The sequence below is a fragment of the Nyctibius grandis genome, chromosome 1, assembly GCF_013368605.1.
Source record: "Nyctibius grandis isolate bNycGra1 chromosome 1, bNycGra1.pri, whole genome shotgun sequence".
In the NCBI taxonomy this organism is placed as follows: Eukaryota; Metazoa; Chordata; class Aves; order Nyctibiiformes; family Nyctibiidae; genus Nyctibius; species Nyctibius grandis.
In genome coordinates this window covers 107983917-107999364 of record NC_090658.1, presented here as the reverse complement: position 1 = coordinate 107999364, position 15448 = coordinate 107983917, and the positions used below count along the sequence as shown (strand labels likewise).

Sequence of the window (15448 nt, the reverse complement as noted above, 5' to 3'; positions counted from 1 at the left end):
CATTCGGTTCATTCTCATGGCACAGGGCGGGGGGGAAAAGGGAATTTAGACTTTGTTCCTGGCAGATTTCCAACCATGGTGGTTCTGGCTTACTAACCTATTTTAAGACTAGTGTAAACAGAATCACAGTTATATTAAATTTTATTTTACACCTTTATATTTAATTTTCTTTACTGGCCTGTAACAGTGAAGAGCAATATTTCCATCTATTCATGTGCACACATGGACACACACACCCCCCCCCACACACACACACTTGTTCAGCTACCCTGGTCACTAAGTAAAAGACAAGGTGTGTGGAGCCTATATATACTTATTTTCATATTGATAGCTTTACGCTTTTCTTATTTCTTATACTGTCATTTCTTCTATTCAGAATCATAATTATTTAAGCGTAGTAGTTTTAAGTACTGGTAAATGCTCTAGAAGTTAACATATATTGACAAGTTGGATGCAGAACACTAATTGAAATCCATCCTATCTTAAATCTAGCATGAAATATGCAACATGTTTTAGCAGAACATTGGAAGTACTCATTTATGACTACATTAACATTATGTTCTACCAGTTTTCTGTATTGCTCCTGAGAATAACAGTTAAGTTTATGCAAGTATTATTGGATGTAGACAAAAGCTTTTTCAAAGAGTGTTTAGAAAGAATTGGTACTAGCAATAACAGTACAATACATGCTCTTTTTATTAATATGCAGCAGGTTGATTTTTCAGACAAGGTCATACAGATATAGTAAAACATATTTTCTTCTAAATCAGTAGGTTAGATGGTTGCAGAGGACTTTAGCCTTGAAAGCTTAAGAAAGTTATAAAATGCATCCAAGATTGAAAGAAATGGTCAAAAGTAAACTAACATGCTCCTGAAATGACAACTACACTATACAGCAAAACAAAAGCAAATATATTTTTCAAGTTTTTAAAATGGTTAAATACTTTACATAGTATAAACAAACCAATTCCCTTTCAGTAAGTTTAATATACCTGACTTTGTTCAAATAAACAGGATTTTGTGATTAAGTTTGCAACAGGACCTCAGTATAACCCAGCTGCTCTGTGAAACTTGTTCATGCATACAGTTCTAACTATGGCAGAAAATTGTTCTGCACTTGTGGAAGGATAATGAAGAAACCATAGTTCAAGGATTTCACACAGTCACAGTTCTTCCTGATTGTAACCTGCAGACCAGATGCAGCCTGCCAGGTCAATTCAACTGACCCAGCCTGCTCCTTTTTATTCTCTTTTATTGGGACTGATAGCATTTTCTCTGTCAAATGGTCTACTGTACAAGCTCTATTTTATTCAAACATTTTTTTGTTGTTGTTGTATAATAACTTCACAACTGACTAGGTGATGATGGCTGCTTACACATCCAGCCACATGACTGTCATATGCCTAGAACTACAGCTTCTGCCCCATGATTAGGCATTAATCCATCCCTTAGTCAGGACTACTTGCTCAAATGGGAATTTCGGTCATGAGATAAATCATTCACAATCATGTGACAGCAAAACATTCAATGCATTGTTGTGGACAAACCAGTTTTGACTCAGGGAATTTATACTTAATTATGCTTAATTTAATTTGTTACCAATTAACACAAACCTCTGATCACTGATTCAGGAGTTAAGAAGACAGAGGACACAAACAACCAAACACCTAAGTAAAGAACTTTCCTTCCCTCTCTCCAGGCTCAACTTCAGTCTAACACCTATCCTCCTCCTTCCTTGTCTCAACTTCCTTGTGTACATCTTAGTTTCACCAGTGAGGTAAGAGGCAGCACAGGAGGTTGGGGTCATGTGCTCTCTTTTTGCTTCTTTGTTTTCCTCTGCTGTACTTAGCATTTTACTCTTTTTCTCTCCTGCTTTTTGCTGCTTCACTTTTTCATGTCACTCTGTTTCTTAGTGTTCCTGCTCCAGCGTGGGTCACCCATGGGCTGCAGTTGTTCAGAGATGTCCCACTACTGCAGAAGAGGTCTTTCACAGGCCACCAACCCCTCTGAGGTGTTCTCACTCCAGCATGGGTTACCCAGTCCCTTTAGAAGTGCTGTGTCTTTGTCATGGAGAGCCTCTTTCCAAGAGCGTCTCTCCAACAGTGCCTCCAGCACCATCTCCAGCAGCACATCCCCAGAAGCATCTCTGACTTGAAGCAATTGACACTTTCTCAGATATCTTGGAGAACAGGCACTACATGCTCCTCTGACTGGTGAAAGTTTTGGCATGTGAGAGATTGTTTATATCAGCTTCAGAGGAGGTTGTTTGTGAATGGCACATGGTAGCTTGTGACCTCCTCCCACACAGGTGACCGCTACAGCCGCCTGCTACTAAACTTTTAGCTTTACATGTGTCTAAACCTTACCTGTCTTCCTAAGAGGCTATATGACCTGACTGAAAATTTCAGCATCACTCCTGGAGTATTTTTCATTCACTGTGTGGAAGAAACTCTTGCCCAGCCTTTTATGGGAATGCTACCTTTCTCTATTATTTCACCCACTTCCTCAAAAGGGGGGAAGTTCAGAAGAAAATCCTTGCTCAGATGCTCTAACTCTCACCTGGAGTCCACATCTGGAGAATCCCTACAACAGCTGTGCAAAGGTAAAGGACACTTTTTAAGAATCAGATTAAAGAATATCCTGTAATCATCAGTAATCATAGCTGGCAATTTGCATACACGCACTTGTAATCCAAACAGATTTTTTTGAGCAACTACCATTTTCAGCACCTCTCAACAAAGGATGTCAAATAATCTGGTTTCATTATAATATTGCCTTATGAAAGTTATTTTCCTGTAAGCAAGCTATCTCTGCCATTATAGCAAATGTAGGGACAGTTTAGGAACACTCTTAAACTAGTTCATGTAGCAGAAGTACTGCTATGTGCTTCCTCTTCGGACCGAAAGCTGGCATTTTACTGACAGCAGACAATAAGTAAAATGGCCATGGCAGGCACAAAGATCCACGGCTGGAGTTGTGTCAGATTATTCTATTGTCAGCAGAAAACACTCAATTCCATGTCAAAAATGACATTTTGCTCAGTTTTTCACAATTTTTACTAAAACTCTGTTAATGGTTACAGTGAGATAAGGAATGCTAAAGATGTACAAATAAACCATGCCATTCACTATAAGAGGCACCATTTTTCTAATCCTTTTTTTTTGTCCTGTTTTAAGAATAACCACCTTAAGAATAAATGTAATGCAAGCCAGACATAACAACAAAGTGAGGTACTTCCATACTGCTTAAAATGGAATTTAGATTTAAGTAATCCATGGCAAAATGCAGTACAGTTTCAAACATGAATACAAAACTGGGAAAATAGGTGTGTTCCTCTAAAAGGTGACATGGCCGGCAGCTGAGCTGGAGTGCCTCCACACCAATAGACTATCTGAGTTGGAAGGGACCTAAAACGATCATCTAGTCCAACAGTTTGATCAATTCAGGTCTGACCAAGTTAAACCATGTTATTAAGGGCATAGTACAAATGCATCTTAAACACTGACAGGCTTGGGGCATCAACCACCTCAACAGGAAGCCTGCTGTGAACCAGGACACAATGTGTCGTGGTAACACATATGGAAAATTCTACTAACAGTCTTAGTTCTGCTCTCTAATTACACTCAGCAGTAAGTGTGTGGCTATGTATTTTATTCTTGTCACAGATTGGATCAACTTAATTGTTAAAGACACATTTCTCTTTTATTGTTATTCCCCTTTGTCTTTCTTCCGCAGTCCTTCCCCACCCTAATATGCTAACTTTCTTAATAGTCCTCTTTAAAATCTCATTTGACCTCATAAACTAATCCATGTATTTGTATGGTAGAGCAAGCAAAGGAAGAAAAGCATTAAAAATCCATAATTTTTTGGGTGGTAGAAAGGTCATTACTTTGCTTTTTAGGGAAAGAACTCTGTACTGCTGCAGCCTCAGCTATATAAAAATGTATGTTATTGTTTCTTAGGTGATGTCATAGCAGGAAAACAAGCATAAGATAAACCTGAAAAAAAATATAATTCCCAGTCATCTTAAATGTGATTGTTCCTGGCATATTTCAACACATCTGACCCTAATATTCTGAAAGACTGGATATTCATTCAGCCTGATATTACAGATACCCTTTATCTATCCTATGAAATACAAGGAAATGTGGTCATCAGAGAAAAAGAAATGAAGGCACAGATGACATATGCAGCTAAAAAGAAGTTTTTGAGAAAGTGGCATTGCAAAAGCCATTAAATCTGAATCAAAAGCTACAAAACTTATCTGCTGCTTGCTCAAACAAGAATGTGAAATAATGCAAGCTATAACTTTTTTCCTTTCTAGTCTTTCTTCTAGCTTTTGCCTATAGCATTAGCAATCTAGACTGCTCAAGCTGTATCACAGAGACATTCAATTTTCTATAGCAATTATCTGCCATCTTTTAGTAAATGTTTCATACTGATGTGAAACGAAATTGAAATCAGCCCAGTGGAAAAGTGAACAGGGGAGAAGGTCAACTTGGAATAGAGGGCAATAAATAAAATGATTGACTTTGCAGACCAGATTACCGTGTTCAATGTGACAGCAGATGTTATTCTCTGGGGAATTTAAAAGGTTAGCAAGCAAGTGGTCATTGGAAATACGATCACATGTTTCAAAAGACGAGAGAAAAATCTCAGAATGATAGAGCTTATTAAATACGACTAACTCATTAACCAATATATGTATATACACGTGTATATTAAATAAAGCTCTTAAGTTATATTTTAAAATATGTTAAAAAGCCTGGATATTAAAATAGCTTCACAATTCTTCTGAAACAAATAAAGTGGCTTTGCCTGACTCATTTTCTGCTGCTGCAGAGAACACTTCTCATTTGTTAAAATCTATTTCTTACAGTTGCTAAAAAATGTCGTCTAAATAAATGACTGAAATGAGGCATATCATTGTACTTACCTGGAGACTTACTGTTCAACAGCGATATATGTGTTTGTGTGTGTGTGTGTACATATAGTTAATAGAATTGAGGCTTTGTATCACTATGAATTCTTTAAAAGCAGAAAAAAAATAACTAAAGACTTCAGGCAATTGAAAACCAAATAGAATAAGAGAGAAAGGTGTCATTCATATGCAAATGGCTGATAAGAACTCAAATACTGAAAGCTGTTTTCTAATTCCAGAAGTTTATATTTCCTCTCTTTTCCAATTAATTGTGTATGATACATTTAAATGCAAGTGATGCTTTTGATGTGTAAAAAGGGGAGCTACTGATATCTTGAGCTATATCCAAAGTAGAATGTGCAGCCATGGTGATACCTTTTGATAAACGCAGAAGTAAGAAGGCTTAAAAAAGCCATCCAGAAGGAGTCTGAACAGTCCCAACAAGCTCCTTACAACTATTCTTGAGGTGTGACTGTTCTTTCCATTAATTTGCTGTGTCAAACCATGACTGTGCTCCAAGGTAAAAAAAACACATATTTTTTTAAAAATGAATCTTGATAATACTATTTAAAACTATCCAAAACTACTTTTACACTTGAATTTAGTAAAGCTGAAAAGCTAGTATACAGCAAACCACAATGTTCAATGACTCTCATTAAGCTTGTCGTGTGTGTGTGTATGCAATACATCTAGTGAGCTGCCCAGAAGCCCCTTTGGGACTGAATTTGTTGCCTGTACAGTCAATGGACCTGTAAGCACTGCTCCAGGTGTTGCCAGACTGCATTTTCTAAGACACATGGATCGACTTAGTGTACTAAGCTGCCTAGCAGCGTGCTAACAGACTTGGGCATGCTGTCTCATTCTTGTATTTCAACTGTGGTGTGCAGACATGCACATAATACCGCCTCAAATTCAGTTGTGTCAGGAAGTGACCTACAAATCTTACATCTGCCACCTGCCCTTCAATATTGAAACTGCCTCATGGACTCTGCCCTACCAATTTTCTGTCCAAACTCTCCAAGAACACAGGATTTCTTAGCAGCATGAACAAAAACTCTTGTAACATCAACTGGGAGTACTGAGCAATACCGATACAATTAAGCAAACTCCCCAAAACCTTGACCTGAGCTACAGATATTCATGAGGTAACCTTGAAAATGTCTTCGGCGCTTTTACCTTCTCTTTATAGTGTTACACTGAGGAATAGTGTCTGATGCAGAATCCAGGCTAACTTCAGTCAAACTAACTCTGAAACCATAGGTGGTAAAACATGTTGAAGCACAGCTATATTATTTCAATGACATTATGCTGCCTATACATATGCAGAACTGAGATATTCATAAGTACTTGAAAATATTTTATTTATTTTTCTGTTAATTTTCTTTGTCTTGAGAAAGCTGAAATGAACAGTACTTCTAGAGATAAAGACTTTAGGCTAATGTAACAAAGATTCTCATAACAGCTCTTATGCTGTACTCGTTAAGTGAATAACTGTCAGTACAGAACAAATCCCCAAAAAACTTTTCTATTGTTTTTGTTAGAAAATCATCACTAGTTCATATTGTAACTGTAATTGGATGGGCAAAAATTAAGTATAAAATAAATGTTAAGTATACAATTAAGTATAAAAGTATAAAATCTTTAATTTTATTTTTAATATTTGTTTCAGGTAACTGGATATTTCTTCACCAGCATCACAAGACCTATTTTCTCTGTCATTATAATGTCTGAATATAAATCAGAAATTGTTGTAATGTTGATATCGTGTAACAAATCTACTGATTTTATTTTTACTGATTTATTTAATTCCAAAATGCATCTAGCAATTCTGAGTGGATTTCCAATGCCCATTTCAAATGCTACCCAGTGGCAAGTTTTCACCCTCATCTCAGGGAAATCTGGCTTTTATAGACATCAACTGTGTGCTTCCTGTGGTCCATAGCAGTCTAGCAACTCACATCCAACTCAATACAAAATAAAGATGTATATCTCCTTTTGCTCAAAACTGAATATAATAGTCACTGTGATTAGAAAATAAGTTCTATGGTCTTTTCCCTATTCATTTTAGTCAAGTGAAACACTGGTTAGATTTAATAGACATTTCTGTCAGATAATTAAATTAAGTAGCTACAACCTGGCCAGCTGCTCACAAACAGAGAAGAGCTGTTGTGCATGTAGGTATAGATGCCAGCTTGGGTTGCAAGGACCACAAGACGATGAAGTTGAGGAACCGACAGAAGATTGGAATTAAGGTGAGCAGACTTTGGTATATTCATGAAGTTGGTACATAGACTCTTCTAAGGAACAGGCATGAAGGGGCAGGATGACCATGAGCCAGCAGTGTGCCCTTGTGGCCAGGAGGGCCAATGGCATCCTGGGGTGTATTAGAAGGGGTGTGGTCAGCAGGTCAAGAGAGGTTCTCCTCCCCCCTCTACTCTGCCCTGGTGAGGCCACATCTGGAATATTGTGTCCAGTTCTGGGCCCCTCAGTTCAAGAAGGACAGGGAACTGCTAGAGAGAGTCCAGCGCAGAGCCACAAAGATGATTAAGGGAGTGGAACATCTCCCTTATGAGGAGAGGCTGAGGGAGCTGGGTCTCTTTAGCTTAGAGAAGAGGAGACTGAGGGGTGACCTCATTAATGTTTATAAATATGTAAAGGGCAAGTGTCATGAGGATGGAGCCAGGCTCTTCTCAGTGACATCCCTTGACAGGACAAGGGGCAATGGGTGCAAGCTGGAACACAGGAGGTTCCACATAAATATGAGGAAAAACTTCTTTACGGTGAGGGTGACCAAACACTGGAACAGGCTGCCCAGAGAGGTTGTGGAGTCTCCTTCTCTGGAGACATTCAAAACCCGCCTGGACGCGTTCCTGTGTGATATGGTCTAGGCAATCCTGCTCCGGCAGGGGGATTGGACTAGATGATCTTTCGAGGTCCCTTCCAATCCCTAACATTCTGTGATTCTGTGATTCTGTGATACTGGTGATTTTTTTGAGAGAAATTTGAGAACCTTGGAACAAATTATCCCATTGGGAGGGAAGACTGGGAATTTGGGCAGAAAGTCTGCAGGTCTAGACCAGGAGATTTTCAAACAGCATAAACACAAAAAGGGAACATACCACAAGTGGAGGCAAGGACAGGTAATAAATCAGGAGTATGACAGCATTGCTCAACTACTTAGAAACAAAAATCAGGAGTGCCCAAGTCCAGCTGGAGCAAAAACTAGCAAGGGACACTAGGGAAAAAGAGTCTACAGGTATGCTAATAACAAAGGGTAGTTCAAAATGCATGTGGATATGTACACAGAATCACAGAATGTTGATGCATTAGGGGAGGTGTGTGAACAACCTAATCACAAATGATGCAGAAAATATTTAAGTATTAAATGTCTTTTTTGTCTTGCCTTCACAGTCCTCACCACATACTTCTACAGTTTGAGGACAACCTGAACATTCAGCAGTAAGGGAGCAACAGATTACAAACTGCTGAGAGGGGCTGGACATATTCAAGTCCGTGCGGCCAGGTAGGATTCACCGGCGGAGACAACTGCCATTATGAAGCCAGTCTACCATCAGGAGAAATCCCTGATGGCTGGAAAAAGGTTAAGACTACACTCATATTTAAAGAAATACTTTAAGACCTAAGAAGAATTCAAAATAATAACACTGTGTGAGTTTGGCACCAGTGTCTTCCACCAAAAGCAGACATGTTTACCTTGATAAACAAAGTGGAACCCCCTGGCTGATGCCCCACTCTTAGCACTGAATCGCAGAAGAATTTGATTAGATGTAGCCAAAGGCAATGTCTCTCCTACAAATGAAAACAGAAAATAAATTAAATATGCAAAAGAGAAACAACAGTTACAACTCTTCAGTATGTAATAAAATATACTGTTAAAATACATAGTTTTATGTTTTCCTCTATACTTAGAGAAAACAGTGTATAAAATTAAATTTGCCATTGGAGGTTTGAAAACGTGTCAGAATAAAAAGACTTCATGATTCAGCAACATAAACTTTCTGACATTTACTGCAGCTGTTGGAACTAGAGCTTAAATAAACTACTTCTCTGGGGAATCCTACTGCCATCTGGGGCCAAAATAATCAGAAAAATTTTTGGTTAATTTTTTTCTGTGACTGAGAGCTTTACCTTGCCTTTTAAAACACATTAAACAATCAAAAGTATTTGAAAAATGTCCCGGGAGATCTTCATGTGATGTTTACCATTTCAAAACTAGAATTGAAATGAGAGAGAACAAATCCATGATTTGTTTTATGTAGTTGCTTCAATAAAATATATGGTCACACATGAACTATATTACATTATTAACTTTCTAATAGCATTTCAAATTTTATATATTGACTTGAGATTTAATAAAGATGTTTAATATACTTTATCTCATTTCCCGAGATATATATCTACAATCATGATAAAAGTTCAGTAATGAATCACTACAGACAAAATTACAGTACTTTTACACTACAAGGATGCCACTCAATATAACAGCTTTTTTTATTCTCATTAGATTATATCAACCCATATTTTAGCAAATTCTATTAAAATGAATGATAGTGCACTTATTTAAAATATCTTAGATAACTGGGTAAATAGGATTTATAATTCTTTTACTTAGTTTTATATTATTGTAACTAGCAAATCCATGTAACAGAATCCTATCCTAAACCAATGTAAATCAGATATGTCACAATTAATAAGTAAAAATTACATGTTTAAATTCCCTTCAATTATTTTCAAATATCTGCTGTGAAGACAGACATTAGTTTCAACTTTTTTATAGGTTTGATCAGTAAAATTGGGTGCTTAGATGAGTTGTCTCTTAAATTTAAACATTAAAAAGTAAATATTTTGTTTTGTTGCTGAACTCTTGCCAGTAATTAAACAAATTTTAAAATTGCGTTGTGAAGTATTATTATGACAGAAATAGCTAGGATTCACTTGAGATGAGATTATCCACTTGAGATGAATATAGTCATACATTGGAAATTCTGGCCATGCTGAAATCCATATAAGTTTAATTATTATTTTATGGGGTCAACATTTTACTATAGTTACCTGAATGCAACAGCTGTCCTGCTTTTAGTCTAAGAGCATGTTTGCATACAGATAATTGCATTTTGTGAATACAAGTAATTTGTGTTCAAATTAGACATTCAGAAAATGTAGATGTGTAATTCACAGAGTTTAGGGGCAGAGAAGGTAATTATACCGTCCAATCTGCCCTCTTACATACAAGATCTGAGATTTTCATTCAATTATTTCTGTACTCATCCCAGTGATCAGTTCTTGCCTAAATTATATGTACAGGAAGACTGTCTTGATTCAAAGATTTAGAAGGGTTTCCCATTTTCCTTGGCATCCTGTTCCAATGATTTTATTATTATATTTCCAAATGAAATTAATAAAATTCTCCTGATTTATTTTTTACATACTGAACTGTGTAAGAAATATATGCTACTTTTCTTTATTACTTACCTGAGTGGGATCCAGACAGTGAACTAAGAAGTCTAGCTTGAGAGTTTTCTCCATCAAATAATTCTGCCACATCATTCAAAGCTGTCTGAAAATAGGCAAATTGTCCAAACACAACTACATTAAAAAAAAAAGGAAAGAAAAAAAGAGAGAAAAAAAATAAAAAGAGAGAAGATAAAACAAGAACCTAGTCTTTAAAAACAAATTTAATGAGGTATTTTTGCTTGTCTTAGTTACCGGTGGATTCCTGCATGAATCCTTTCCAAGTTAATTTATTGTTTACCATGGTAAAACAGCTGCATTAAACACAAGTAATAAGAATCTGATGTGCTTTTCGTTATTTCCTTATTTTTAATTAAAAGAAAAGATAATTAAATCACTCTTTCCCCAAAAGTGACAAGTCAAACAAGTCTTGTTCCTTATTGCATAGGTACCTATGAGAATAAGAAAATGTAATATCTAAAACCGAAATTTTTTTACCGAAATGTCATTACCAATCTTAGCAACTGTTAGGGAGCATCTATTATCACACATGATTAGTTTCCTATCCAGTTTAATTTGAGGAAGACATCTTAATCTTATTGATTTGGCTATTTTTGTAACTTTGTATAGTGCTTATTTTATCAGAAAAAAAATTTAAAAACTGATCAAATATTAAAAATATCAGTGTGTTACCAGTTTTGACATATTGCTATACTTAATTTGCACTTCAGCTGTAAATAATTTAAAGAAATAAATAATTTAATTATACAATATGTCTCACTAGTAAATATCAAATGGTTCACTGAATTCAAATATCAGATAGCAATATAAACATGAAACAGTAAAATCAAGTCAGTAAAAATATTACTTTGTCACTGTAGCCACCCATATTTTATTGAATAGGGAGGAATCTGTTTTAAAATTATACCTATACCAGATTCGATATACAAACCATGGGTCTTCAATGCAGCACAATTTCTGTACAGTTGTATTTTCCAACTTTCTTGTACAGTTCTTAATTTTTTTAACTTTTTTTTAAACAAATTGTAGTCCAATCTCCTGATTTTTAAAAGAAGGTCTAACTCTGGAGTTATCTTAGGTTGCTCGGGTCTTTTTCTGAGCAAATCTTGAAAATCGGCAAAAATTATTTTTGAGCTACCTGTTCTTCATCACTGTCATCGTACAGAATCACAGAATGGTTCGGGTTGGAAGGGAGCTCTGGAGATCATCTAGTCCAACCCCCTGCTAAACCAGGTTCCCCTGGAGCAGGTTGCACAGGGTCATGTCCAGGTGGGTTTTGAATATCTCCAGAGAAGGAGACTCCACAACCTCCCTGGGCAGCCTGTTCCAGAATGTTTTCCTTACGCTTAGTTGGAATTTGTTGTTCTACAACTTGTGACTACTACCACATCTTCTCTTACCGCATACTTCTGGAAGAAAGGGTCTCCTTCACTTATCTTCTCCAGGCTGAACTTCCTTTAACTTTTCCAACAACCTCCTAAACATCTTACTGGCTTTCTGTTGTGCTTGTTCTATTTTCACAATCTGTGCCTTGTAATTTGGAAGCTCAAAACTATAAACATGGCACTCAAGATGATCTGCTCCATAACCTTCCTCAGCACCGAGTTCAGACTGACAGGCCTGTAGTCTCCCAGATCCTCCTTCTGGCCCTTCTTGTAGATGGGTGTCACATTTGCTAACCTCCAGTCAACTGAGACCTCCCCAGTTAACCAGGACTGCTGATAAATGATGGAAAGTGGCTTCGTGAGCACTTCCACCAGCTCTCTCAGTACCCTTGGCTGGATCCCATCTGGCCCCAATGACGTGTGTGTCTAAGTGGTGTAGCAGGTCGCTAACCACTTACCCTTGGATTATGGGGCCTTCATTCTGCTCCCTGTCCCTGTTTTCCAGCTCAGGGGGCTGGGTACCTGCAGAACAACTGGTCTTACTCCTAAAGACTGAGGCAAAGAAGGCATTAAGTACCTCAGCCATTTCCTCATCCTTTGTCACTATGTTTCACCTGCATACAATAAAAGATGGATATTCTCCTTGGCCCTGCTTTTGTTGCTAATGTATTTACAGAAACTTTTTTTATTGTCTTTTATGGCAGTAGCCAGATTAAGTTCTAGTTGGGCTTTGGTCCTTCTAATTTTCTCCCTGCATAGCCTCACGACATCTTTGTAGTCCTCCTGAGTCACCTGCTCCTTCTTTTAAAGGTCATAAACTCTCCTTTTCTTTCCTGAGTTACAACCAAAGCTCTCTGTTCAGTTAGGACAGTCTTCTTCCCCACTGGCTTGTCTTTTGGCACATGGAGATGTCCAGCTCCTGCGCCCTTAAGATTTCCTTCTTGAAGAGTGTCCAGCCTTCCTGGACTCCTTTGCCCTTCAGGACTGCCTCCCAAGGGACTTTGTCCACCAAGCTCCTAAACAGGCCAAAGTCTGCCCTCCGGAACTCCAAGGTAGCAGTTCTGCTAACCCTTCTCCTTATTTCTCCAAGAATTGAAAACTCTATCATTTCGTGATTGCTATGCCCAAGACAGCCTCCAACTGCAAGTCCTTCTCTCTTTGCAAGCAACAGGTCCAGTGGGGTGCCTTCCCTAGCTGGCTCACTCACCAGCTGTGTCAGTAAGTTATCTTCCACACACTCCAGGAACTCCTGGACTGTTTCATCTCTGCTGTATTGGATTTCCAGCAGACATCTGGTAAGTTGAAGTCCCCAATGAGAACAAGGGCTAGCGATTGTGAGGCTTATTCCAGCTACTTATAGAATATTTTGTCTGCCTCTTCATCCTGGTTGGGTGGTCTATAACAGACTCCCACAATGGTGCCTGCCTTGTTGGACTTCCCACTGATTCTTACCTTTAAACACTCAAACCCTATCTTCACCATCCTCAAGCTCTAGACACTGAAAACACATCCTAATGCAGCCCAGTGTGCAGTTAGTCTTTACTGCTGCAATGGCATCCTTTGTGCAAACTATCATCAACTAGAAGTAAAGTTATAGCAATGTTCTCCAATCCCCAAACTTATTAGAACTGCTAAAAATACATCTATTTAAAAGAAAATTTATATCATGAATGAAAAAGGATTGGTTTTAATTTATTAGCAGGTGTAATAAGCTTTTCCCAAGCTCTCAACTTGTAAATCTTTAACTGCTTCTGTCAGCAGCTTTCCAAATTCCTCAGTGAACAAACTGTTGAGTCCTTACACGTTTCATTGCATGTAGAAAGTACCAAACACACTAAGTTGTGTGTGCACTCAGTCTTTTGGTAAGTAAGTAGTAAAATGGATCTTATTCTATTTGTCTGGACTTGAATTAGAGAAACCTGCTTTGCAGAGAGCCATGCCCTGCATACAACTGCACAAGTTTCAGAGATTTTGTCCAAGTATTTTGACACACTGAAATAATAAGCTTTGTGCTTTTTCACAAACATTTCTGGTAATTTTATGTAAAATTGCTTTCTTTTCCTCCACTGTACTTGTTAAATGTGATCCTACTCATGTTGCCCTTATTAAAACATGAAAAACAAAAAGTTAAAATATAAGAAAACACTTGGTGCTTGTTTTTTGACAACTGATTTTACTTTGCAGAAAGCTTGAATGAATGATTACCCTATGATGATGAATGATCTAATCAATGGAAGTATTCAGAGTACGCTTGGATAGCAGACATAGATGGCTTAGCTGAAGTCTATTGATTACTCTAAGGAGAAGTAAAAGGTCAAAACCCTAGAATCAATTTCTGTGTCGAGAATATATTTATTTTTGGTAAGCAATTTGCAATATATTGAAAATTTAAGGTCACTATTACACATGAAGGACATTTGAACAGTAGAACAATAATTAATGACTGGTAAATCAGTAGAAGAAATTCTTACCAAATTCTTTAGGTACAGTTATTGAATAATGGCAAGTCTGTCCTGCAGTGTAATTATGAGGATAACTTGGTGATAAAACCACTCCCTCTGATCCAGTATACTGCCCTCCACATGGTGCTGGAACCAACAGAAAGAAATGTTATATTCATTACAGTTGTCTGCATTAGTTCAGTCTGAAAAGGAAAACCTAAAGATTACAAAGTGACAGTTTAGTGCTTTTGTTTTTGTTTAGTTTTCCTCTAATAACATATCTAATGGTTCTTTCTTATGATATAATTTTTATTAAAGTTTCTTTAAAATTACAATATATGAGAGTTTTACTTGACTACAAGTATTCATCTAGGACTGGAAGTGTAAATTATTTAGTTGAAAGAAACTGTAAACAGAATTTAGGTGTTTTTTTTTTCAATTTGGATATATGTCTATACCTATCTATCTATGTATCTATGTAAAAAAATAACTCTTGGGTCATCTTGGGTCTCAGAGGAATACATAGATATGCTAACAGTACCCTGCACAGAATACCATGGATTCTGCTTTGTGAATGTATGCTTGAATTGCTTTACTTTTCATAACTTCTTAGATGATTATGAAAAGAGCATATAGATTATACACATAAAAAAAATCTTCAGATTCTTACGTATATAAAACAGAACAGAAGGAGTAAGAGAAATATTTTACAGCTACAGAAGTTAGAAGGGATATTTAAGGACAGTGGAGCCCCAACCTTCAAAACTAGTCAGGCATTATGTAAGTAGCAGTTCTGCCCATATCATGAGGAAAAAATTAACAACGCATGCATTGTATGTTCCTTCCATGTGTGGACAATAAACGTGGCATGCTAATGGACTGCTGGATTTACCATTTGTAACTGAAAGCATTACATCACAGGAAGTCCATGTCTCATGGATTTCTCAGGAAAAGCCAAAGCAGGGAGTGGATGAAAGGGATATGTGCTTTTGGAGAAACAGCAAACATAAAGAGTGGCTATTTTTAAGTTAAAATATTTCTTTGTGTTAAATATTGAGTAAATACATTTCTATACAATGAAAACAAAGTATTGCTGTCACTCTTCTCAACTTTTGCGAACTAGTGGAAAGGCTTGGCTTCCTGTCAAAGTCTTCATTAAAATGTAAGTCTTATAATAATTACATTAGTTATATGCAATCTGGTGCACT

The 15448-nt window shown here is 37.1% G+C and overlaps 1 protein-coding gene across 1 annotated transcript in view; it reads right to left on the bottom strand.

Annotated features, from left to right (window-relative positions):
* CSMD1 (CUB and Sushi multiple domains 1) overlaps window positions 1-15448 on the bottom strand; it is a 1320281-nt gene that overhangs the window by 185462 nt on the left and 1119371 nt on the right. The window contains 3 exon segments of the mRNA XM_068415956.1: window positions 8636-8731; window positions 10415-10528; window positions 14271-14387. Coding sequence (XP_068272057.1) covers window positions 8636-8731; window positions 10415-10528; window positions 14271-14387 — 327 coding nt within the window.